We start from the raw sequence: 26989 nt of genomic DNA on the forward strand, positions 1-26989 counted from the left end.
CATAAACTTTGGTATTTTGAGAAACCTTCAAAAGGAATTAGATTTTTTTTTCCTTTGCTGATCTTGTTAGTGTTTTACAACTTAGATTGATGTTATGTTTTTTTATTATATTTATTCTGTGGTACCTAAATTATATATATTTCCTAGAAAAAAATGACACTTTTTTCATGAATTATATGATTATAGCGTTTTTGTCCCTTGAATTATTCATGTATTTATAATTTATATTAATCCCCTCAATTATATTAAAAGTAGCGGATTTTTCTATTTTATATGGAGTATTAAATTGACACTTTTATCCTTAAAAATTAAGTATTTCATTTTTTTTCTTAACAAATCATTGCTTATATGCGGGCTTATATGCGGGAATCATAATAAATGTGGAAAGAGCAAACACCATTTGTAAATATTATAATTATAATTTTAAGATAATGCTAGAAAAAAATTAAGACTTCAACACAAATAATTTATTAATGTTAATTAATTATAACACTAATATTAATTTTACTAGATTTGATCACGGTTCTAGTTCTGAGCCGACGGTTCATGATTTTGAGAAATGAAAAATTGGCGATTCCGATTTGAATCGCCTGTTCGAACCTTTTTTGGGTAAATTATATTTTCTATTTTATAATAATCCAAATTCACTTATTTGTATTCTTTTTTTTTTTTTTTGGGTTAGAAATCGGAGGCGGTTCCGATATTCAATTTTAATAAACCCAAGCCGAGATTGTTTGGGTTCTGGTTCTAAACTGCAACAGTAACCGTTCTTACGATTTCGATTTCAATTCAATTCGATTTGCTGTGGTTATCTTTAAATGTTATTAACATTAGCTTAAATTTTTAATTATAATATTTACAAATGATGTGCTCTTTTTGTATTTATACTGATTCATAGATGTAAGCAATAATTTGTTAGAAGACAAAAATAAATGAAATATTTATTTTTAAAGATAAAAATGTACATGTAATAGAAAATTGAAAAAAATCCTCACTTTTAAAATAATTGAAGTACAAAAACTCTATAAACATATAATTCATAGAGAAAAAATGTCATTTTTCATATTTCTTAAAAAAAAAAAAAAAAAAAACCATACATTGAGGGATTAAAACATTGAGGCATTATTATTCAAGGAATAATGTGCCCCAAGGCCTTACAGTCCGTCAAAGATTTTTGTTTCCCGCCCTCACACAAAAATAATCTCAACGGACAACGGTACAAACAGTTGTCCCCAAGTCGGACTTTAACGGAACCCGGTTTTAGATCCAGCAGAGGACCCGGGATTGCTCCGGACAAGTAGTTGCTTCCGAGCAGCAGCCTCTCCAACCGCGATACCCCTGGACCCGGCTCCAACACCTTCATTGCGTATTGGGTCGGTATAATACCCGACAACTTGTTGTTCTCCAGTGAGAGAGACGATAATCTGGGCATTAAACCCATGAACCCGGGCAAGAACCCGCGGATGTGGTTGTTGCTCAAGTCCACCGCAATAAGTTGGGAATCGTGAAACCATTTCCCGGCGGCGGGTTCGTCGATTGACCCGAATTGGTTATGTGAAACGGTGACCTGTTGGAGAGACGGGTGGGTGAAAAGAGCCGCCGGGATTGACCCACTAAGTTTGTTGTGACTCAGGTCCAGTACCTCTAGAGAGAGCAAGGCGGTTACGCTCGCCGGAAGATTTCCCTCCACCGCGTTGTTCCTCATGGAGAGCTGGACGAGAGATGCCGGGAGCTCAGCCGGAAGCCCGCCGGAGATCCCGTTGTTGCTGACGTCAAGGAAATACAGGGTATTCAACCCAGTAAGCTGGGGAAACTCCCCGGTGAGGTTGTTGCATTGAAGGTCGATGCGTTTAAGGTTGTTGAGACGGTTAATACTCGAGGGGACCGTTCCTTCAAGGTTGTTATAGTCGAGGTAGAGCTCTTCAAGCCCCGACAGCAACCCGAGTGACGGGGGGATGGGCCCAGAAAATAAATTATGCGACAGAGTGATTCGCCGGAGGTTTAGGAGGTGAGAGAGGGAGTGAGGGATAGAGCCATGGAAAGAATTGGCGGAGAGGTCAAGAGTTTGGAGGTAAGGGAGGTTGTTCCAAGAAACGGAAGTGAGTGAAGCGGAGTAACCCCAGTGATCAAGAGCGAGTTCCGTGACTCTGGCGAGGGAGGAAACGGCGACGTCGCATCGGAAGCCGCAGGTGAAGTTTCCGGTGAATAAATTGTCGCAGGGATCGAGGGAGAAGTCCCAGGAGGCAAGACAGGAACCGGGAGTGATTGAAGTGGGATCCACGCTGTTCTTGAGCTGCTTCAACACCTCCACGTCTTGCCAGTGCGTTGTTGAATGCACATGCAAGTGCAATAACAGTAACTGAACAGAAACCAATACTATATCGAAACGTGAAGTAAAGAAACTAACCATTTCTTGAAATCCTGATATTAATGACTAATGAGGTTCAACTCCACCTAATATATATGGATAGATGACAATTATCCTGAACGAACTGTTAGGCAGGGTCCCAGATTTCTCATATGAATATAAACAAACCAAATAGGTGCATGACAAATAGCTCATTTCTCTACCAAATATCGGTAGGTAATCTTATCATTGCATATAATAACGCTGGCAGTATCACTCTTCATTTGTTTTAATATGTATTTTGGTTATGAAGTGCAAGCTGGTGGCTTTGGTTTTGCATAATGCAGGCAAGGGGCCAAATTATCACAATTTTCAACTATTTTTTCACCTAATATCGGAATTTCTTGTTGCACCAAGCTAGGTTGGCTTTTTAATGCCGGATTGAAACTAGAAGAATCTGTCACCAAACGCATCATGTGCAGTAGTTATAAAGCATCCAATAATCAACTGACTCAGCATTCAACAAACTTCCTAGCTACCAGTTACTTGGCAGTCACTTCATGTGGGGAGGAAGAGATGAAATTGATTTACTTTCAAGAAGAAAATGAAGTTTTAACTATATATCCGACCATCTGTACAAGACGGTATATGGTAAACCGCAATGACCAGTAGTGACAGTAACAAGGATGTTTGTTCACTAACTATAATGGAGGTAGTAAGTAAAAATAGATAGACAATAATTGCTGTGATGTATAAACAGTATTGTTGAGTGAATTGGAAGCTGATCTAGCCTTTACCAAAGCTTAACATCAGGAATCAAGATTGGATACTGAATTTTCTCAAAAGTTTTCTATAACAGATAAATTTATTCGGCGATATACAAATTAACAAGACTTAGGCCTTCAACCTCCTCTTCTACTGACAAATCAAAAATAAATGAACTAGTAAAAGAAAAATGAAGGGGGGAAGGAGATAATGTATTTAGGTACGATTTTTTTTTTTTTTTTGGGTGGGGTATGACTGAGGGGGAAGGGATTGTACTTGAAACCTCTCACATGGCGTTTCAGGTCTATGGCAAAGGGTGGATCTATTTGCTAATTAAACATTCATGCTAAAGGTCGGTATGTACACATCCTGTTGTGGGCGAAGGGCGTTTACTCTCAGTGAAGGATATAAAAGTCATCCACCGGGGAGGGTTAATTGAAAGCAATAAAATAACTGACGCTACCTCTAAATGGTTTTTATCTGTTCAGGCCTCCCCCTCAGGTGACCAATCAAATTTGCTAAGCTGTGCTTTGTCTTTCTGTGAAATGCTGTCCAAGTACCGCTGGACATGCTTTCTGTTGATTTCAAACACAAAGCCCATTCCTTTGATCTACAAGTACACAGTTATCCATGAATTAGTCAGAGAAGTTCTCAAAGGTAGGAAAACACTATAATCCAAAAAGTGCACGAGTCCATGATTCATAAGCAGAGATTGCAGTGGGTTTTGGCACTGTTTTGCTGTGCTTATTTGGCAGGCAGCCTATTGGAACTTTTCTACTCCAAAAAGCATAAATTAGAGGTTTAAAAAGGACCTCTTTTTCAAGAAGCTCCACAGTTGAGACTTTATCACCAAAAAAAAAAAAAAAAAAACCTCTTTTTAAAGAAGCTCCAGCTGGACAAGCAATTTAATATTCTTCAAAAATGTGTTACCTAATTCAGCTATCCTAAGAATACACCATTGACCCATGTGCTTATTTAAATAAATAAATAATCTTCAAATCCCTAAAAAGTTAATATGCTAAGTAGTATATTTAGTTTGGTTTATGTCAAGCACCTCAGATTCTTTAACAGGTAGAACTATGGCATCATAGCATAATCATGCGAAAGTATTTCTACATTGACTGGTGCGTGAATATAATGCCATCTTCAAATGTCATACTTATAACTTAATGCAATCCTTGCACCAAAAAAGTAACATACATCAATTGTCTATAAAGAGGGAAAAAAAAGTCATAGGGATAAAAGTAAAAGGGGAACTGTAAGAATACCAAAATCAAAAGTGTGTACAAGAATGTGAAAATAAAACCATGTAAGAAATCAGTTCCTTAACACACTGTGCACCTAAGAATTTGGTGAAGAGATGAGACGTTCATGCAAAAGGAGAAAAAGTACGGAAAATAAATTATTAGTGGTGTTTCAGTTGGTCTTTCTGTTTGGATCAAATTGAAAATAATTAATGAAAAATGAATAGTTACAACTAGGAAGATCAAAGAGAAACACATTAAGCTTCAAATAACAGTCTTCAATTTCAGAGCTTCCTAGGGCCAAATAAGAGAGAGATTCACATTGAAAAAATGAATGAAGAAGTTGAGGAAGGCTACTCTTAAACCCAGAAAGTTTTTTTATACCCTTCTTTTATTTGCTCATATTTTGATAGAATCTAGACTCTAGAGGAACCTTGTTTCTATATATACTTTCAAGTTTTCCTCACTATTTTCATTGTCACCCACACAGGAAATCATTTCATAGGAAACCCTTTATTCTTTCAACAAACCCAATTTCAAAATAAAGCATAAAAGTAGGAGGGAAGATAAATACCTCAATCAGACAACTAGAACTTAGAAACTGCATTTTTCCAGAATCAACTGACTTGCCATTCACTGTTATCGAACTCTTTCCAATATTCCTCAAAAAGAAAGATCCATCTCGTTCCATCCTAATAATTGCCTAAATATGTGTAAAGAGATAATAATAAACAAAAACTGAAATTGTATAACATGCAACAAATACGGAATGCAGATAAGCTAAGTATATAAAGGAAAGAACCATAAACTCTATACAAAAATTAGCACCAAAAAATGGCTGTTAGAATTTTTTAAAAGGGTGTTCTAAAAGAACAATTGAAATCAAAACTCTGTAGTAGTTTCCAAAATAATTGTCACAATGGAAGTAAGGCTGGAAAGGACTAGATAATCTCACTTGACGTCTAGACACTTTGTTCGCATTGCCTTCTTTTCGCAAATCAATATCAACATCAATGTCATCTGTTGATCTCCCAAGTACAACCTGCAAAGGAAAGCATGTTTAGTTAAAAATGTGTACCATAAGAATGATTCATTGTGAGTTCAACAAACAGGGGACAACTTGCAAACCTTGTAAATAATGCTGAAAGTTCCCCACGCACATACACTTTTCATTATCAAATACTCTCGTCCCTCAACAACTATCATTTCTATTGTGGGATATTCCACAAAAATTGTACTAAGATAAATCATAAATTCAATGGTTTTAGTATGTAGCCTTCCAACAACGAATGTTGTAAAAATCGCTAGGCACTGATCGGGCTTTGATGGGTGCCTAACTTTAAAAAACTGGTTTTTTAAAGATTTCGAGGCCTCTAGCAAGTATTCCTCCCATAAAATACAAATCCAGAGTACTAGGCTGCAGCGATTCTGTGAATGAAGCATGATGCTAGGCGAGGTTAGGTTTGTTTCGCTCAAAACGACGTCGTTTTGAGCGAAACAAAAGATTAAAAAAAAATAAGAAAAAATCAGCCAAGTCGGCCAAGCGCACTTCCCTTCGACCTAGGGAAACCTAGGCAGCCACCTAGGTCGATTTTTACAACACCCCTTTATAGGTATCAAAGCCCCTCACTCTGAAATTAAGGATAGATGAAAGATACAGAGTAATGATGTATCTGTGATGGGCAAGAATCTGGGAAATATATTTCATTTAAATATTAACCATGTATTAAATACAGTTACCTAAAGGGAAATTGTATGAGGGGAGATAGAGGAAATAATAAACAAAAAGAAAAGGAATACAAGAGGAAATGAAAAAGGCAATTAATGATCACTCTTCAAGAAAAATAAAATGAAAATTGAAAATGTAAAATATGAATTATGTATTTATGTACCTCTGTTTTCTTGATGAAGTACTTTAGATGACGGCCATATAAGATGGCAAAAGCCCCATGAGATGTCATGGCTCTATGCATACAAGAACGAGCACATTGTTCCAACCTTATGACTGTCCTTTTACTTTCCTCAGGATGATACCTTATTACTGGATATTACCAATGACAATAGCTCAGAGTTATAAATAGAAGATATCAAAAAGATATATAATCAATTCTTTTATATTTTGATGAAATAGATATTTCAGGCCATTCTATTAGTAATCAGTCACAGAAAACAAATATAGTTGACACTTGATGGCTACCAGGCTAAATGATTGGCAACTGAAATTCTCTATAAATGTATAGTTAGCTTGTATGATGCTGTATTACATTTTCCCAGATCCTATTGTGCATCCTATACACATGGATTTTACAAAGACCAAATTGTTAAAATTTCACAAAATTTACCTTGTTTTGCAGTATATGAGTCTTGATCAGGTGGATCTAAGTCCATGTCAAGTATCTGAAATCCAAGAGCAAACAAGGAACTATGCATCAGCAACCTTAAATCTGAGACCTGAACAAAGAATAACAGAAAGAATTTTAAGAATTACCATAGCTTCAATATCAGAAAAATAAGGGACATCATCATCACTTGGTGGTTCTTCCTGGTCTGATGTTGAGGGGTTGGCTGACGATTCTATAGCAGGTTTAGCAGAGCCTGATTCAGCAAATCGTGGCATGTCAGGAAATGTGTCTGGTGCATCTCCAACCTGCGCACAACACACAAGCAGCTCTGGGATATTAGCATACTGCATAATCACAAATATAAAGAGCTCAGTCTTTGGAAGAAGTTCAGATGCTAACAAAATCATTTACCATTCCAGCTCTAGCAGCACCTCGCTCTTGCACTCTATCAATGGGGACCTCTGAAATTGCTTGCAGGGATCTGCCCAGACTTGAGTCTCCAAGTGCCCTGTTAGCATCCCCAGGAAGCAAGGCGAGACGGTTAGTATCAGGCAATTTGGATTTCACAGCACATGCAACCACTTTATGCTGAACACGTGTTTCTCCTAAAATGGTTTGTCCAATCTTGTGTGACCACCCAAGAGATTGTACAGAATCTTTCCCTCTTATTAAGGAGTTTACTCCTTGTTTAGCATCCTTCTGATTAGCAGCAGATGATGTGTCCATATAGCGTGCACTCCTGGGTGATGTCACAGCAGAACCAAAGGATGTGGAAGGGTGGATAAGTAAGAATATATCATCATTACACGGGATTTCAGTGTCCTCAGTGTTTAATGTGCAGCAAATGCTACCATCACTTAGTTTATTTGTATCAGGATTTGATGTTAAGTTAGATGGCAAATTAATCTCTGAACAAGAAGAAACTTCCGGACCACATGTAGAAGAAGCAACAACCTCTGAGTCGATAGGCATTGCACCATTTGGAGGCAAAGGAATTGTTTTTGAATCCACAAACGTTTCAGATTCATGAGTACATGCCCCACCTTCCTGAATGCGATCAGAAGAATCCATGAGAATAGCATTTTTATCAGATGACTTATCTACTATGTTCCTCACATCCTCGTCCACCATGAGAATCTCATCGTCATTTGAAAGATTCAAAAGTGAATCTGGTAGATCTGTAAAATCACCATCTGATGTAGCTGACGGTTGACAGCATTCCTCACTAACTAAGCATTTTCCATAGCTAAGGGAATTACCTTTGGGCACATGAGGGACTTCACTGAGTTTAATCCTAGGCTGAATACAAGTACTCCTCTCCTGTAATGAAGCTGAAAACCCCTCAGAGAATCCATTTTTCCTCAAAACTTCATTTACTTGATTATCATCAGCTGTATTTGTGCATCCAGTCTGATATGCAATAGAAGGGGTGGGAGCAATCTCACCCAATGCTTCTGGGAAAGCATTACGCAGGATAGTCAGTTCTGCTTCCTGGAACCCTAAATTATCTGAAATACAGTCCCCAAGGACACTTCTGTCCCGGGACACAGCATCATGTGTAGCATGCTGCTGAAAATCAGCTCCATGTCCACTGAAATCATGTAAATTGGGTTCATCCAGAAAACCAAGATCAGAGGCATTGAAAATTTCATTTCGAATTTTCTTTCGCATGGCATAGTACTGTTTGCGGATGCTCATGATTTTTCTCTTTTGAGGAACCTCCTTGTTTCCTTTAATGTTTTCCGATCTATTAAACTTTAAAGAAGGGCTGACACCAGAAAGTTCAAGCTCTATCATACAAGCAGAAGAAAGCTCTGAAATATCAGGATCGTAAAGAAGTGAGTGCCACCGTTCCCGCAGTTCTTGTAATGTGTATCTGCGAGAAAATTGCACTGCACCTTTAGCGAGTGCTTCCAGAGAAGCACCAGCCTGCAAATAGGTGGAAATTAATATCAATTACGTGAGTAAGATTTTGTGACATAAAAGGAAAAAAGCAAAGTTGCAACAGCAATGTTATGATAACTTTGGATGCTCAAGAATGAAGTTTAATTGTAATCATCAGTGTAATGAATAACACAAGCCTCTGAAGTCTGAACCATCCGCAATGTATAACACCGCATATAATTTAATTTTAGCTCTAACAGATATCCAATGGGCAAAATATTGACTCCAGAAACTATTTAAAATGAAAAGAATAAACAGCATGGAAGAAAATCTCATGAGGCAAGAACTCAAGCAAGAAGGCTGTTGAGCTAGTAAATAACAGCCATTGTTTTTCTCTGAAGTGCAAATTCAGCTAAAACAATTTATCTTAAGGCAAGCAATGACAACAAGCAGGTAGAAGCATTAAGAATCAAGTTTACTTTCTAGTTTCTACACAGTCATCCCTTTAAATATTGAGATTTTCCCTTCCAAAGGTATAAGTTCATGGAATTCAAAATGGCATAGGAAAAACAATCTGAAAATGTTAGACTTCACTTGCTCACACGTTTACAGGAAGGGAATTCAAGACTGAGAAAGTTTACTGCAAACACAAGTACACAACCGAAGAGAAGAAAAAGACAGAGATCAAGGCTTTAAAGTAATGTGAGTAATTAAAAAAAAAAATGATCTAGAAATGAAGAAAATTGAAATTCACGAGTTGAAATTTAAGCTAACAATTTGGAACAGCTCATTCGTTCCTTTAATTGCACATTAGCCATACCGCAAGCATTTGTACTTGATTCGGTTTACAAGTGAGATATCCAACTGATGTGAAAATCCAGACAAACTGAATCGTACAACAAACACGCAACACTAAACAAATCGGACTCATGGAAGCTAATAATAAATAAATAAATAAATAAATAAATAGCGGGAAGCTAACAACAATAAACTTTAGAAGCTTAGAGTTAAACAGAAAACAGAAATTAATAAATTCAACGTGGTTTGGACTTTGATATTAACCTCGACGGCGTTCTTCAACAAGAGGTCGTCTTCGGAAATCCAAGGTGGGGTGATTGGAGCAGTGGTTGCCATCTCTGTTCGGATGAACCCTAAAATCTGCAGAAATAATTTGAATCTACCGGAGTTTTAGCGCTACCTGATTTGAATTTTTACCTCTGATTTCTAGGGAATTCCATCGGAAAATTTTGAATCTCTCGGAGCTCACTCCAACGATTATGGTGGTCGTAAAATGAGAGCAGAGAGAGAGAGAGAGCTGTAGATTTTATTTTATTTTATTTAATCTTTTTCCCTTTTGGAAAACATATAAATTACTCCTACAAATCTAAAATTGTACTACAACTTCTTTTCTCTTTTTCTTTCTTTTTATTTCCGTATTTATTATTTAACCACCACGGTAACGTTCTACAGTTTACATGCAGTATACACTGGACCATGACTCACACATCGTTATATGGATTATGATTGTTAAATGAAATTGTAGTAAAATTAAAATTATACTTTAATGTTATTATAATTAAATTAGTGTGTGAAAATTGAAACTAGAAAACAAAGTAAATTATTGTCAAATAAAACTTATTATAATTAAAATAATACTTTTGTATTACTATAATGAAATTAGTGTGCATTGAAAATGAAATTAAAAACCAAAGTCATACAATAACATATATTGTCAAATGACCTGAATTGTGATTTAAATAATATTTTAATATTACTATAATTGAACTAGTACGTGTAGAAAATGAAACAAAAAAGTAGAGCTCAAGCGATAATGTATACTATTAAATGAAACTATAGTATAATTAAAATGATAATATAGTATTGTTATAATGAAACTAGCGTGGAGGAAAAAATGAAACTAAAAAATATAACAATATTGTCAAATAAAACTGAAATGTAATTAAAATGATACATACGATCATAGTCCATGATGCTACATAAACCATGATCCATAGTAAAATTTGTCGTTTACATGCCTTTGGGCTTTCCCACTTCACTTTCACGACATAAAAATGTCATTTGTAGTTTTTTTTTTTAAATCAAATAATTTAGTTTGTGCCCATGACCTTGTAATCTAGTGGTACAAAGTGGTGCGCCTAATTTGAAGGTTTTAGTTTGTATACAATATCAATTTTATTTATTAATTCGATATCACAATTATTGTGTAAATTCAAAAGTCAAAACACATGCAATTAAATTAAATCGAATATGAATATATCAATAACTTGTGGTTTAATTGAAAGTGTTTGCCCCTCCTGTTAAAGTCTAATTGAAATTGAAGGGTGGAAAAAATTTATGTATAAAAGAACGAAATACTAGCATAAGTTGAGAGGAAAGAATAATAAACAGAATATGCTAGCTAGATATAGATCGATATGGAGAATGGACAAAAAGCTTAGCAGTATGGGAGTTGTTCATGGCCGCCGTACACCAGGCCAGTGCTGTAGTTCGGAGTATTCTTTAATGATCCACATTCATTCCTTGAATTCAACCACACAAATTTGGAAAAGAGTAAGTGGCCTCGAAAAAAGTGACAAAATAATAGAATATGATTTTTATATCTCATCATTTTAATTCTTCTTACCTTATTTGTGTGGTTTGTGGACCATTAACGAGTTACACATTCTTGAATAATAGATACAAATTTTCTTCATCATCTCAAAACAAAAATGGGAATAGGATTATTCTAAATTATATGATATATGTTAAGTACTTATGCTCAGATGGCATGTAGTTACCTCTTCCATGTGAGAGGTCATGAGATCGGGTCTTGGTCGTTGACTCTGTGCCCTCTTCATCACTACATATTACAAAGTAATAGAGTAGCATTCAAAAAAATAATTTCTATGATCAGGCTGTTGCAATTCTTGGCTACTGCTAATTGGATTCCCTTTAATATGGCTTATGCTTCCCATTTAAAGGGTGTGCAATTACCTAAGCATCAAAGGGTGTGCAATTACCTATATTGTAAACAAAGTCTTGGCACCATTTGCCTGTGCTATCCCGAATTAAGCCGCCGCAACTGGCCTTGCTTAAAGAAATTAACCTGTGATTTTTCCCAGCACAGCTGCTTCCATGACGCTGCAGTTTGTGAGATCAATTTTCCTGAAAATTTGGTGAAAATTGTATTTAAATACACATATCTTTTTTAGTTTTCATTTTAAATATGGAAGATGTTGCATGTATAGTACTTTACACATTTGTACGCATATTTCCAGGAAAAAAAAAAAAACACATTTGTACGCATATGGTATTAGAATTGTGTGGAATATCCATAGGAAACCAAGTTCATATTATATCACTTTTTAGGTTGTATGATAAAAAACATGTTATCATAATTTAAAGGGTCACATTTCTCATAGATCTTTGGACGTAAAACAGATCAGATTAATATGTAAATATAATACTTATATTAGTAAATATAATACTAAATTATGAATAAAATATTTGTTACTTATAATAAAAATTATAATACTTTTGACAACAAATGTAATACTTTTATATTTTAATTAAAAGTATTATTTTTATCATCGAAATTATTATATTTTCCTTATAAGTAATATTGTACATATAAAAGAAAAGAGTTAATAACCGATTTGGTCCTCCGACTCTCGTGAAACTACCGATTTGGTCCTCGACTATATTTTGTACCAAATTAAGTCCTCAACTTTTTAATTTTTACCCGATTTCGTCCTCCATCTCATTAACAGTGAAGTATCCGTATTCTCCAAGGACAAGAATGTAAATACACACATGCTCTTCATCCCCAAGCTCCAAATGCACCTTCCCATTTCAGAAAACAAAATCAATAAACTAAGTAATCTGTAATCCCCAAAAATTCTTTAACCTTAGTTGGTGAAGTTAGCCTCGCAGTACTCTGGAGCTCCGAGGGTCTTCGTCCCCAAGCTGGTCCTCCAAAGCTTGGAAATATCATCGACCACAACGAGATCGGAGTCCAAGTATATGACTCTGCCGACGCAAGGCTCGAGAATATCGGCTAAGTAATTCCGAGCATAGTTGAGCGGCTGCTCCAGTGCTTGCCGGATGGATTGGTGTGGGAGACCAGGAAATGAAAGAACACATTGTCTGGACACCTGGAATGTTGAAGAATCGAATGAACGACCGTGATTGAGCCTCTGAGATACTCCACATCGAGAGTAATCGCACCGTGAATGAGAGACAGATCACCAATGACGATTTTCCCCAATGCGGAACCGCATTCGCCGCCGCTCAGAAACAGAGGGGCTTTCCGAAAAGAAAATCGACCGAGAGCATCGCTGGAATTATGCAATCCGAGATAGGAGTCGAAGTTAGACAATCTGATGGCTTCTGCCGACGGGAAGGACTGCAGCGACGGCGAGAGCACAATTGCCACCACTACAGCAGAAACAAACCACGAGGAAGAGAAACCCAATGAGTTAAAATCGTTTTAAGAATGCAAAAATACAGTTAAATTAAGGGGGTTTCCGACCCAATTTGAAAAGTATAAAGCAAATGGAAGAAGAAGATTCCTTTGTTTGATCCTTTGCAAGTGTCGAAAACCCCTGTATTGGCAGTGTCAATTCGAGCAAGCCACAATTTAATGCCATGTTAGATTCCACTGGTAGTAGAGGAAGAGCGGCGGCGAAACCCACATCGAAACGGCGCTGCAGATTAAGGGTGAAAGTGACGAAGCTATGTGTATTTACATTAGTATCCTTGGAGATAACGGAGGTTTCACAGTCAAATAGACAGAGGATGAAATTGAGTAAAAATTGAAAAGTTAAGGACTAAATTTGGTAAGAATTATAGTCGAGGATCAAATCGGTAGTTTCGCAATAGTCGGAGGATCAAATTGGTCATTAACTCTAAAAGAAAATGTAGTATTATTGATGAAAAATGCAATACTTTGTAAAAGTATTACATTTTCCATATAGACTTAGTATTACATTTGCTAGTATAAGTATTACATTTCATCTTGATCCAACCTATCTCACAGACAAGAATCTGTGAGATAGTCTCACACAAATTTTTGCTAATTTAAATCTAATCTAAAAACATAATAAGTGTGAATGAAAGTTATACCCCTAATTTATGTCCATTTTTTCCGTTAAGTTTTTTTTGTACATTATGCTATAAAGGTTGTACATTAAAATATTTTGGACAAACATACCCCTACTGTTATAACTTCCGTTATCTTTTCCACTATTGTTACCATGCACATGCATCCACCATATATTTTCTTATCTTCTTCATTAATAATAATATATACACATTAAATATTTGAGTTATATGTTAATTATTACATAAATATAAATATCAAATTTATAAAAATGATTTACATTATTATTATTATTATTTAGAATAATTTAAATATCTAAAATCTAAATAAATTTAAAATTTTAATATAATGTATTAATATTGGGCACCTATTTTTTGCGCATCGCGCATAAAAAATACTAGTCATATAATATATGTTGATAGTTAATCTTTTTTATTTTTTTTTTGGATCAAGATTGAGGGGGACACCCAAAGAGACTAAAAGACCTCATGTTCCCTATGGGAAGCTTGGTTAATTCTTCGCACAGTTGAAGCACCGATCTTGTCAAGAGCAATCACACTCGCTAAAATCGGCGGAGGCTCCTCAAGGATGTGGAGCCCTTGTTGAGTTGTGGCCGCCATGGAAGCTAATATGCCAGCCAGGTGATTTTGTTCTCTATAAACATGCGCATATCTGACCTCAGATAACTCCGCCGCTTCTCTGGTACACAACTTGCCAATATTGTGGTTCTGATCTCTCCAATCACTTCCCTTTCGAAGCCTCTCCACTGTGGCTCTCGAGTCGCTTTCAAGGATGATCCTGGTGGCTCCGTAGTCCCTTGCCATGCGTAGGCCGTGTAGGACAGTCCAGGTCTCCGCAGCCTCTATTGAGCATCTGCCTATTTTGCACATAAATCCTCTTTGCCAATCTCCCGATTCGTCTCTTAGGACGCCGCCACAGCATGCTACTCCATTCCTTTTGCAACTTCCATCAACATTGAGTTTTAACCAACCCCTCATCAGTTTTACCCAAGACAGCCTAGCTTCCTCGATCGGTGTGTTTCTGCCAGGGTTGTAAAAATCGGTCTAGGCGCCCGCTTAGCGCCTAACTCGACCGATTTGGCCGCCTAGCGTCTAAGTTAGTCGAGTTAATCCATCCATTTTGGTCGAGTTAACCCGATCGGCTCGGCCTATTTTTTTTATTATATATGTGTGTGCGCGCGCATACATATATATAATATGACATATATACACTCGTAGACTAGTTTGATACTTTGAATCTTTGGATGATTGGAGTATTTGAGTATTTCATATTTGAGTATTTTTAATTTTTAATATTGTTTTAATGTTTTTTTTTTTTGAAAATCATTGTTTTGATGTTATGACTTATGAGTTATCATTAATTCATTTATTTGGATGTGTTATTTGATTAAATTTTGAAAACAACCTCATTAAAATTGTCAAACTGCAAGTCTACCACTGTTTTTTTGGCGCCCGCCTAGCGCCGCCTAGACCGCCTAGGCGCTAGGCGCTATCCGGGCGCCCGACTAGCGCCATCTGCAACCATGGTTTCTGCTGAGGGGCCATCAAAATGTAAAAGTATTACATTTCCCATATAGATTTAGTATTACATTTGCTCGCATAAGTATTACATTTCATCTTGAACCTATCTCATAGACAAACATCCAAAACACAAGTTATTGCCTAATTTAAATCATATAATATATGTTGATGGTTAATACAACTATTATTTTGTTTAAATAATGTATTTTGTAGTATGTCATATTATGTTAGTCAACTATTGCATCATAATTTGTTTGCTGTTATACTGTGCACTTTCAAAAATAATACTGAGTATAAATACCATTAGACACCTTTGAATTGTCTTAATGTTACTAAAGAAGTCATTTCAACAAAAAAAAATGCTTACTATAGAAGTCACATTTACCAAATAAAATGTCATTACACACTTAACAATGTAAAATGAAATATATTTTTTTAATAGTAACGGAAGGGAACTCAAAACACATAACTCGTGATTCACAATGCCTCTTCTCGTGTTCGGAATCCCATCACATTCATTGTTGAGCGCATGCTCGATCTTCGAGTGAGGGCATGATATCTTATTCCATCCAACCTCCTGAGTCCTGAGTGAGCACTACTTTCTCCCAATGAATGATATTTGAATAAAAGTTTAGTATGTATCAAATGTTGTATAACTTGATACAGGCGTTCAAATCTTTTCATATTTATTAATTACTCATCAAATGAAGAATGGATTAATCAAATGAAGTTACATTATATGTCAATCACGACAAAACTTAAAACATGGTTAAAGCACCATTTGTTATGTTGGATCAAAAGCTGTCTGTCTTGGATTCTTGAGCTTAGCAGGACCATGAAATGATATCCCAGATTGGTTAAATAGCGACAGCAAATGCAGCAGCTCTTCATGGGAGAGCTTCGATGGCCTCTTATCATCAAATCCGCCAGAACTTAGAATGTTGATAATCATCTCCCTAAAAGAGGCCAACTCTATTATTTCCGAGCCAGACTGCAAACTACAGTCTTCAACACTTTCTTGATCCTCTTTCATTTCTTGCAGTTTCATAAGCTCCATTAACAGCCTTTTCTGCTTAAACGTCGCGCCCAGGGTCTTGTTCTTCTTGGTAAAACAAGTTCTTGTGAATGCCCACCATTCATCAAGATTGACATCTGGGATTGAAGCTTTTGGATGAATCTTGACAACCGAGGAATCGACTTTTGGGCAAGGTAAGAAGTCCCTCTTGCTCACATCCATCACAAACTCCACATCAGCCACCAGCTTCACATTCACGGCCAGCCGGTTGAACTCAGAATCACCCGGGTTCGCCAGCAGCCTCCTCGCGAATTCCTTCTGTAGCAGAAGTGTGGCGCTCCGATATGCATTTGCCCCGAACACCAATTTAGCCAACAGAGGTGAGGAAATCCCATATGGAATGTTGGCTACCATGAGATCAAACCGTGGAAACTCGGTCTTTAGAGCATCTTGGCATACAACCTGAAAGGAAAACAAAAAAAACCAATAAGAATTAGCATCTTCTAGTACATGTTTCAAAGTTCAAACACATAAGCTTCATTCAGGCATTTTAACAAACAGTTTGCCCGAATTGATCATACAGTTAATTTATCATCGAGGCCGTGTTCAGCTAAAGACCGAGTTTCCTGAATTGATTAGCATCTTCTAGTACACGTTTCAAACACATAAGCTTATTTCAGACATTATAACAAACAGTTTGCCCGAATTGATCATACACTTAATTTATCACCGAGGCCGTGTTCAGCCGCGCGTTTGTTAAGGATCTCCACCATGCGTTTGTCGATCTCGATGGCTATGACTCTTTCGGCAGCACTTACTAGCTTAAGAGTAAGGTTTCCGGTGCCGGGCCCGATTTCCAGGACAGTATCAGTGGGGAGTACGTTGGATTTCCCGACGATGGAGTCTAGAACTCGCGGGTTAGTGAGAAGGTGTTGGCCTCTGCTCTTGAGCAAATATATGTTTGCTTCTTGGTTTTCGATTTTCCGGCGAACGTTGCCGTCGTCTTCTTCGTGGTTGCTCCTGCCGCCGTTGAAGCGACGGCTTGATTTTGAACGAAGCTGTCGCTGAAGAAAGTGCCGGCGTAGGAGGTGCCTGAAGATATTATATTGGAGCAGATATTGGCGATGAAGCATCTTCTACGATTCTCGTATGATTCCGGGATGTTTTTCCGACCGAATCAACCGTTCAAAATTTGAAGCTGAAGAAGAAGGATGAAGAAATAGGCAATCGGGTACTAAATGGGCTGGGTTGGAATTTCTTAAGCCCGATTGTCTTTCGGTCTGTACAAAAAATTATTGTTAGGCCATGATAAGAATTGTCTAGTATGCAAAGGTTAATTGCTTACTAGCCCATGGCCTAACCCCATTTTTTATAAACCCATATTGGCCCAGAGTCACAACTTCCAATCGTTATACCGTGCACCAGGACGCACCGCGCACATAGCACTGTGCGCCTCGCGCTTCCCAAAATGACGTCGTTTTGTTAAGTTGTTAAAAAAAAAATTCATATTTCGAATGCATATAAACTCATAACAGAATACACATAAACTTTTAACATAATACACATAAACTCTTAACTGAGTACACATAAATTCTTAACTGAATACACATAAACTTTTAATTGAATACACATAATGGGTTTGGTTAACATAATACACATAAACTCTTAACTGAATACACATAAACTCATAATACAATACACATAAAATTTTAATTGAATACACATAATGAGGTTTGGTCTGTTCGGATGGACGGAGTGACGTCAGCATGAAACGCGCGCGTTTTTTGCCTGGGCGCACATTGCTATGTGCACCGTGATACACGATATAAATTGCCCACAACTTCCAATTGTTATACCATGGACCATGATTCATATTGCATTGTGAACTTTGATATAAAAATTATATACTTTTAGTTAACACATTTTGTACCTACAATTAATAGTTTCTGTATATGTAAATAAATAATTTGATAATTGTTGACACATAATATGATAGCTACAGGTACAGAAACTATCAACTACATGTACAGAATTGAATGTGTCAACTATAGATAATTTGAAGGTTATTTTTGGATAATTGTTGACACATAATATGAAGGTATATAAACTATTAACTGCAGGTACATAATGTGTCAACTATAGATATGGAATCTGAAGGTTATTTTTGGACCAAGGTCTACAATGCATGATAGACCGTGGTTCATGGTATAATTTGCCCACAACTTCTACGAAAAATCACCAATATAAAACTAGGGGTGTGTTTGGTTTGCGCATGAAAATTGAAATCGGAATGAGAATCAAATACTTGGTAATGGTAATGAGTTTTGGTGAAAGTATTTTGCAGTTTGGTAGTAAGGTAGAATTTGAATGATTATCAATATTGATGTTTGGTTATGTATGACCCTATAATATGAATTAAAAATTTTAAAAATACAAAAACAAAAAAAAAAAAAACAAAAAAAAAACAAAAAAACAAAAACAAAACAAAACAAAACAAAAAATTAATGAGTTTGATCCAAATATAATGACATCCAAAGCACCCAAGATGAACAAAAATTTAAAAGCACTAATTCAAACTTAAAAATCAAATTACCAACATAAAATGAAATAATAACCCTTTTTAATTAGGGAATAAGGTTCTTAATTGAAGGATTAATCAAATCCTAATAGTTGTGTTTTCAGCAATTGCCAACCAAACAATAACTATGATTTCGATTTTCGTTCCTAGTGTGTAAACACAAGAACAACGCACCCTAGAATGCTTGTAGTACATATATGAGTATATATAGAAAAGTAGTATGTAGAATATATATAAGAGGTTTCTAAGTTACACTGGAATGTACGTACTATTTATACTATGTCTCTTGATCAATATAATTAATGCTATAATGGTCTGTGGCAAGTAAGCTTGGCCTTGCATGCTAGCTCTGGTTATTTGGTATTCCAGACTTGTTATTTGAACTTCTTATTTAGATTATTTGATCTTTTGGGTCATCATATTACATATACCTCCATCAAACACATTTACTTCTTTTCTCTAGTTTTACTTTTTTTTTTTTTTCTTCTAATTTTCCTTTCTTCACTTCTCTATTTCAACTCTTTAAGTTTTCAAATTCATTTTCAATAATTATAAACACAAAAGTACAGTGAACCTAAGAAGTTAAAGACGGTAGCTATAGAGAAAGTATGAGATATTAATTTGTCATATAGAAAATTGGATACTAGCTAGGGAGAAAGACATAAAATGTTGGAGACTAAGTCCAACCACTTATTCACTACTCCAAATTGAAGAATATGTCTAACTTGTTTTTCCAAAACTTAAAAAAAATGAAACAAATGACATTAGTCATTCAATTATGAGGGAAGTATAAATTTAGTCATTCAATTATTTGTAATACACATTTAGTCCTTTATTTACTATCAAAGTGGTAGATTTAGTTCATAAATGATCAAATCAACTATTTTATAAAGTATATATTGGTGTAAAAAATAATTCTCGAATAATCAAATTCATCACTTTAATAATAATTGAAGGACTAAATCTACACTTCAAATAATTAAATGATTAAATTAATCTACACTTTGATCATAATCTAGAAACTAAAAAATATCATTTTCCCATGAAAAAGTAATATTTATATTTCTTTATTTTGTTAAAATGGGTTCATATCACATAAAAATAAATTAATTTTTTCAATTAATAAATACACCTTAAATCTAACAAATGAGTAGCAACTAGTATAGCCATGCCAACCAACCAATATATGTTCCATCCTGGATCAGATCTACAACAACATATCCTCATATATCGGATCTTCAAAGATTGCTTTCGCAATTTCCATACACTCACGGCCATTCCCCATTCATGCTAGCTAAATGAGCTACCCCAAACCTAAAGTCGATCTTTAAGATCGAATCAATCTACGACATACATTATATTATGGACAAAACAAAAATTAATTATTAGCAAATGCCAAACATCCATGATGAGGACAAGACACCAAACAATATAATATAAGAAGGGGAAAAAAATATAACAATGAATATGTAGGCATGCATGCACGCACGAATGATAACAATGAATATGTGGAGCCGTGGAAATGAAGGAATGACGACACACTACTGCACATTTGTAGCTAGTGCATGTGCCCACCCCTAATGAATTCGTCCACCACCTTTAAAGTTTAGTTTAAGGTTTTGTTTGTTTTTTGGGAGTAAAGGGAGGGGAACCCGATATCACACTAGCTATTCATGTAGAAAGCTATTCTAGCCTTATCGTAATCCATGAATTCTTTGACCATCTCCGGAGGCTCGTGGAATTTGAGCTTTTGGTGTGTTTGGGTAAACTAAGTGTGTAAGGTTAAGAAAATGATATTTGGATTTGTATATTTATGTTGATTTTGACAGCCGTAAATTTCATTTGATTGGTAATGTAATGGATACTCATTCTGTAAAACTTAAGGGAATAACTTATCAAAAAAATTAGTTCAATAAGTGGGGGAACTCCTTAAATTTGATTGGGGAGTTAATATTGTAGAATCATATCACTACACATCCCCGTGAGAAGTTAAAATTTACAATAGCCCAATCTAGATGCATGGCTTGGACTCCAATCCCTCTCAATCTTAACTTATTAAAAACTAAATGACCCTTTTTTAGGTCGTCCCTTTGCTATGAAAGGACCGGATGAATATACAATTCTCATCTTGGATATATAAACAACTCTCACTTAGAATAGCTTAACTATTGTACTCTAGACCTATGACAGGTAGACAACCTTTACTTGAGATAACTTAGCCTTCTGGCGCTAAATATCTTTCTTCCAAATAATCCTTTCTGGTCATACACCATCACCCCAACAAAAGCAACGATAATACCGTACACTCTCTGGGTGAGATTGTATCATGCATAACATGATATTTTTGAGCACGTAAGAGTTCTCTGTGGTTTCGCTTGAAAGTCACGAGTTCAACTACATTCTTGACAACACCATCTCCTGTGGAGAGTAGAGTTTGTCAACGAATTGAATCAACTTTGTTAGCCATTGAACATTGAAGCCGCTATTAATTAGTGCTTTAATTTTAAAATAATAATATGTTAAGAATGATAAATTATATTCACAATCATTTTATTAAATTAAAATTAGGTTAGACTTAAGTTCATATAAGTTTTATTTTGTTAAAGATATGTTATATAGTATTACTAATAATTTAAACTTTTATTTGAAATAAAATATAATCAGGTTTGTTGGTGTGAGTGGGCGTGCACTCTCATCTCTTAAGAGAGGTCGGGTGCATAATGCATAATAATTACATGCATACATCATACCATATCATATATACGGTTGAATACATACATAGAAACATAGATAATTGAAAATTCAATTCGTTTCTTGCCTATTACAAGGTACAGGGTCTTTGTTTTTTATGCTTTGCCTAGCATTAGCTGATTGTAGTAAAGTGTTTAGTAAATTAGTTGTTACATGTTAGCTGATTACATACAAAATGATTTTTCAAAAAGCTAATAAACAAAACTACTCGATCATTTGAGAAGTTTTTTGAATTTTAGCATTTTGAAGCAATAAATTGTTACAAAAAACTAATTAGTTAAACACTCATATTAATTATTTAACCAAGTCAAAATTGACTGATAGGTTAACTATTTTACCAAACATAGCCTATATATGGTAAACACTACCCAGTAGTGACTAATCCCCTCGCTGAATAGTGAGTGGGACAGCTGACCTAGATATTTAAGGCTGCTCCATTCTCAAACCAAGGATCGAACCCTTAACCTTTGGTTAAGGATGGATGAGTTCCTTCTACTCAACCACAACCTCCAGGTTTTTTTAATTACTTGTTATTCATTCCAAACAATCATTCTAACGGTTTTCCAAAAAAAAAAAAAAAAAAAAAAAAAAACAATCATTAAACAACGTATAGTGGTTATTAAAATGTGACTAATTCTTCATCATCTTTGTCGACTTACTCCTTTCCAGAATTCCAGATACATTCCTCCTTCAATTCATCGCACATTTATCTATCTATCTATAAATACATTCATCTTCAGAGCACAAGTCCATCATCAACGAAAACAAAAATCCATTCTTTTTGACAATATATATATATATTTTTTGAAAACTTGTTTTTGACAATACTTAGTTTCATAATAATGTGGTCGGTTTCCAAAGTTTTGGTTCTCCAGTTTATGCTTCTTTGTAGCCTTTTAGCTGCTGAAGCTTCTGTTATTCATCGTCACAAATTCACTGGAAGCATATATATATATATATATATATATATATATATATATATATATATATATATATATATATATATATATATATATATATATATATATAATCGCACTCGGGTGCGAATGCTTCGCCCAGGAGCGAAATAGGAATGAATTTTGTCTGTCCACGTGTTCAGATCTAATGGATGAGAAACACTGATTTTTTTTAAAAAGCGCGGTGACATTTTTATTATGACCCCTTTTTTAATTTTCAGTCAATTATTAATATTCAGTTATTTTTTCAGTTTACCTAATTTCCATTCCATTTTTAACTGATGATGTAGAATATTATTGTGAAATATTTATATTCTTTTTTTTTTTATTTTTTTATAAAAAATTTACCTTTACTATTTACTATTGTTTGGGTGGGAAATCAAGTAAATAGGTTTTGTTATTAATTATTGTATAGATTGACTCATTTACGAATTAGTTCAATAAATCGTAAATATTACTAATTGTTTGGTCACAAAATAAGCTTTATCTATATATATATATATATATATATATATATATATATATATATATATATATATATATATATTATTTAATAAATTTGAAATTATAAAAATAAAAAATGATTAAACTGTGTAAAGTATATCAATGAATATTACGGATTATTTGCTTAGAGGAATTGCTTACTGAAAAAACGTTAGTGAATTATTTTATTATAAGCAGCAAAAAATTGTGTATATAAATTAATAAATTAGTTGTATAAATTAAAAATGAAAAAACCAGAAATACATACTTAAAATTAGATTTCTAACTTATTTAATTTTCAGAATTTCGGAATAAATTTGTAATTGTAAATAGTAAGGTAAGAATAATTCTTATGCAATATACGATTTGACAACTCAATTAATATTAAGATTCCATGCAATGAACATGTATATCATCTTGTGTACTCATTTGAACGGTAATTTATTTTTATACAATAATTATGCATAATAAATTAATATTATGCTAATTAATAACTAATAAAATTTATTATTAATTTGAGCATTAAAATTAGTCTGGATGGAAAAAAATGGATTGGTTCAATAAATTGTAAATATTACCAATTGTTTGGTTAGAAAATGATCATTATCAAATTAAAATTGATTAATTTGACAAATTATACTTAAGATAAATATTACGAATTATTTACTTATATAATACTTTTATTGAATTATTATTTTATAATAAGGAGTTAAAATTTATGAATATGGGTCTTGTTCCTCCTCTTCTTGAAGGTCTCCGTTCTCTACACCATTGCTATGCAGTTGCAGAGAATATTCCCTTTCGTTCTTTGTAACTTGGTACTGTTTGTATTGAAGAGAATGTAATGTATATATAGATGTTTAGATATGATTAAGGGTAACAGTTATGGTTTTTATTATATTACCAATTACCAATTACCAATTACCAATTACAAATTAAAATTAGGGTTACCATTTTACATTTGCTTACCAAAAAATTATATATAGATACTTAATTTATATTTGAAGAATATATTTACCTAATTTACTTTATATACAGTATTAAGTATGTCTACACGTAAATGAATAATATATAATATATAATATATAATATATAATTTCTATATTTTGATAATTAATTAAATTAGAAAATTAGGATATTATATAAATGCCCCTAAGTTTGGGGGGGGGGGGGGGAATTTATATGGTTTTTATTATATTATTATTATTATTATTGTTGTTGTTATTATTATTATTATTATTATTATTATTGTTATTCTATTGTTATTGTTATTATTTTTATTTTATTTTATTATGATTACATTATTTCATAATATTTTTATTATACTTGAACAATAATATTTTTAATAATATTATAGAATATAATACCATACATAATATTACCAATTATGTAATATAACAATTAATAGATTTTATTTAATTTCCATTTGAAATTTACTAACCAAATAAGCTTTACTACAAAAGTTTTGGGGGGAAAATTTGTTAGGAGGATTTTATTTATATATATATATATAGATTGTTTAGGCGTGAACTTGTAAAGGAGGATTTGTTTTATTATTTAATATAAAATATAAATATAGATTACCAAATAAAATTAGGTTTTTATTTTAAATATTATATTTGAACAATAATATTATCAATTATTATTATTATTATTATTATTATTATTATTATTGTTATTATTATTATTATTATTACTACTACTACTGCTATGGAGTAATTATGGCGATCCCATAATTACGCCAAAAAATATATACACTTTTTGACCTATACACTGAGGAATTGAGCATGGACTTCATAACTTTCAAAATCGACACCATGAGAATAAAACAACTTAACAAATCAGAACTTCAGAACCGATTACTTCAATAATCAACGCAAAGAACTAAGAAGAATATAATAATAGTCAATTGGTGTATTAAAGGCGATTCCTGCTATATCTTGTCGTGTATATTACAACAGAAACACTTAACCACTCCCCAATCTCCAATCACCCATGAGTCACACATTTTATTGTGTGGCACTTTAAATTCTTGATCAATAACAGTATAGCAAAAAAATGAAGAGAGAGATTAGAGGAGTCAGCACTCAGCATCCCTTTAAACGGGCATGAGTAGGCACCACTCAAAGCGAGATTCACATGAGGCTACCTTTCATCAATGATAATGAAACTTCAATAGAAACAAAAATCAATATATGAAATGGACTTGGAGTAACAGTAAAAATATTCAGAATAAATCATAATCTAGGAATATAATATGAATAGCTTTTCGCTGGAAAAAGTATTAAATTTGGACAATACAACCATGAAAAACGTATTGTATCTAATCCAATCAAACTACTTGGATGCTAAACCTACCGTTAATTTCGAAACGCGGCTAAACTGAATGATCAAGGCTGAAGACCTAGTGGGAAAAAAGGGATGCAATATAAAATGAAGACTTATAATTTTTGTAGTCAGCAACTCACTGTATTTATAGGTGAAAAATATGAGAATTATAAATTTATAAATTTTTTAAAAAAGAAAGTGTATTTATTTATTTAAGGTATTTCCCTAATCAATTCATTATATTGATATTCCTAATCAATTCATTATATTAATATTCCTAATTAATCTTATTCCTAATTAATTCATAATATTGGTATTACTAAATTTTCATTTTCCATTTGCTTACCAAATAAGCTTTATTAAGTATTTGACCAATAAAATATAAAATATTTAATTAATTTGACTACAAAAATTTGGGCGGGAAAATGAAATAGGAGGATTTTACTTTTATATATAGAATATATAGATATAGAAGATATAGATATAGATGTAGAGCTAGTCCTCAAAAATCAGATATCATCACATACCTTATGCTTTCAAATTTTTTTTTTAAAAAAAAAAATCACATACGTTATGTTTGTCGGTCTTTTGAAGATAGAAAAGACCACCATTGCCCAAATGGCTGCTCGAAAGATTCCAATCTGAATCAATGTCTGCCAAAACTGTAAGAAAAACTACAGAAATCACGACGAAGCGCAGTATTGCCATGCCCATATAATTTCATTTGACACGCACACTACAACCTAAAAATCAAATGTGATATGTTTCTGGGCATTAACCAATTCCAAGAAACACCCACTGCACAGAAATTTTCAACGAACCCAACTCAAAAATTTGTAAAGAAAATCCCGAGAAAACTAAGATTTCTAAAGATACGACATTAAAATGTTTATCATTAACAATACAAAAGCTGCGTTTTTCTTCCGCCTTCGACGTAATTTCACAAAAAACTTTGGCCAAGACTTGCCTGAAGCTCAGTGGTGACATGATACTCATCCATGTCCGTAGTTCTTGTTAATGGCGGCCATGATAAGCTTTTCGCACTCAGGCTCCATCCAAGTGGTCACAAACGACGCCAAGTTCAACCTCGGATTCATGTCCAGAATCATCAGCTCATCATTTATGATCTGGAACGCGGTTTCCTTGGGGATCGAGTTCTCTGGCATTATAAACATGCGATCATTCGCCAGCGTTCATTTTCTCACTTTTTTTTGAAGTAACCTAATCGAAGAACATAAAATGGAACGGAATAAATAGAGTAAGGAGTATATATTTACCGAGGAAGGGGAGCTCAAACGTATCTGGAAGCGAAGGTTGAGCAAATGGAGACATCAGACTCGGAAGCTGTCTTCGACAAAATCATGGTGAGACTGATCGGACAGAGGAGAGAATGACCGGTTGGTGATAATTTTATCATCAATAAAATACCATACATAACAATACCATAATCACGTAATAAAAATTAATTTCCATTAAACATTTACTTACCAAATAAGATTTATCAATTATTTAACTAATAAAATATTTAATTAAGGTAATAACATTATATAAACTATTATTATTATTATTATTATTATTATTACTATTATTATTAGATTACATAAATGCCCTTAAGTTTTGGGGGGAAAACTTGGTTAGGAGGATTTTATTTTTA

The 26989-nt window shown here is 34.0% G+C and overlaps 3 protein-coding genes and 1 pseudogene across 4 annotated transcripts; all 4 read right to left on the reverse strand.

Annotated features, from left to right (window-relative positions):
* Positions 1 to 1055: 1055 nt before the first annotated feature.
* On the reverse strand, positions 1056 to 2418 carry LOC109167561 (receptor-like protein kinase 5). Its single transcript, XM_019316593.1, has one exon. It carries the CDS (start codon positions 2408 to 2410, stop codon positions 1130 to 1132), a length of 1281 nt encoding a protein of 426 aa, XP_019172138.1. The 5' UTR covers positions 2411 to 2418; the 3' UTR covers positions 1056 to 1129.
* A 645-nt stretch (positions 2419 to 3063) lies between these two features.
* On the reverse strand, positions 3064 to 26726 carry LOC109167677. 2 transcript variants are annotated; one of them, XM_019316764.1, is made up of 8 exons: positions 9645 to 9897; positions 7110 to 8627; positions 6845 to 7003; positions 6699 to 6753; positions 6249 to 6397; positions 5312 to 5398; positions 4931 to 5059; positions 3064 to 3722 (listed from the first exon to the last, which is right to left on the reverse strand). In XM_019316764.1, exons 1-8 carry the CDS (start codon positions 9714 to 9716, stop codon positions 3597 to 3599), a joined length of 2295 nt encoding a protein of 764 aa, XP_019172309.1. In that variant the 5' UTR covers positions 9717 to 9897; the 3' UTR covers positions 3064 to 3596. The 2 variants fall into 2 exon arrangements, 1 of the variants encoding a protein (XP_019172309.1); XR_002051893.1 differs by lacking the exons at positions 3064 to 3722; positions 4931 to 5059 and adding exons at positions 5485 to 5593; positions 26716 to 26726.
* LOC109167547 lies at positions 11670 to 13071 on the reverse strand (annotated as a pseudogene).
* On the reverse strand, positions 15910 to 17632 carry LOC109167678 (ribosomal RNA small subunit methyltransferase, mitochondrial). The gene is made up of 2 exons (XM_019316765.1): positions 16956 to 17632; positions 15910 to 16701 (listed from the first exon to the last, which is right to left on the reverse strand). Exons 1-2 carry the CDS (start codon positions 17370 to 17372, stop codon positions 16009 to 16011), a joined length of 1110 nt encoding a protein of 369 aa, XP_019172310.1. The 5' UTR covers positions 17373 to 17632; the 3' UTR covers positions 15910 to 16008.
* Positions 26727 to 26989: the final 263 nt, after the last annotated feature.

The sequence above is a fragment of the Ipomoea nil genome, unplaced genomic scaffold (genome assembly GCF_001879475.1).
Source record: "Ipomoea nil cultivar Tokyo-kokei standard unplaced genomic scaffold, Asagao_1.1 scaffold3169, whole genome shotgun sequence".
Classification (NCBI taxonomy): Eukaryota; Viridiplantae; Streptophyta; class Magnoliopsida; order Solanales; family Convolvulaceae; genus Ipomoea; species Ipomoea nil.

What these genes read in the sequence shown, in the direction of transcription:
- LOC109167561 (XM_019316593.1), bottom strand. Translation starts at nt 2,410, where the DNA reads ATGGTTAGTTTCTTTACTTCACGTTTCGATATAGTATTGGTTTCTGTT.
- LOC109167677 (XM_019316764.1), bottom strand. Translation starts at nt 9,716, where the DNA reads ATGGCAACCACTGCTCCAATCACCCCACCTTGGATTTCCGAAGACGAC. An exon ending in TGTTGAAGAACGCCGTCGAG is followed by an intron (nt 8,628 to 9,644) that starts GTTAATATCAAA and finishes ACCTATTTGCAG; the next exon opens with GCTGGTGCTTCTCTGGAAGC. An exon ending in ACAAAGTGTCTAGACGTCAA is followed by an intron (nt 5,060 to 5,311) that starts GTGAGATTATCT and finishes ACACATATTTAG; the next exon opens with GCAATTATTAGGATGGAACG.
- LOC109167678 (XM_019316765.1), bottom strand. Translation starts at nt 17,372, where the DNA reads ATGCTTCATCGCCAATATCTGCTCCAATATAATATCTTCAGGCACCTC. An exon ending in GCCTCGGTGATAAATTAAGT is followed by an intron (nt 16,702 to 16,955) that starts GTATGATCAATT and finishes TTTTCCTTTCAG; the next exon opens with GTTGTATGCCAAGATGCTCT.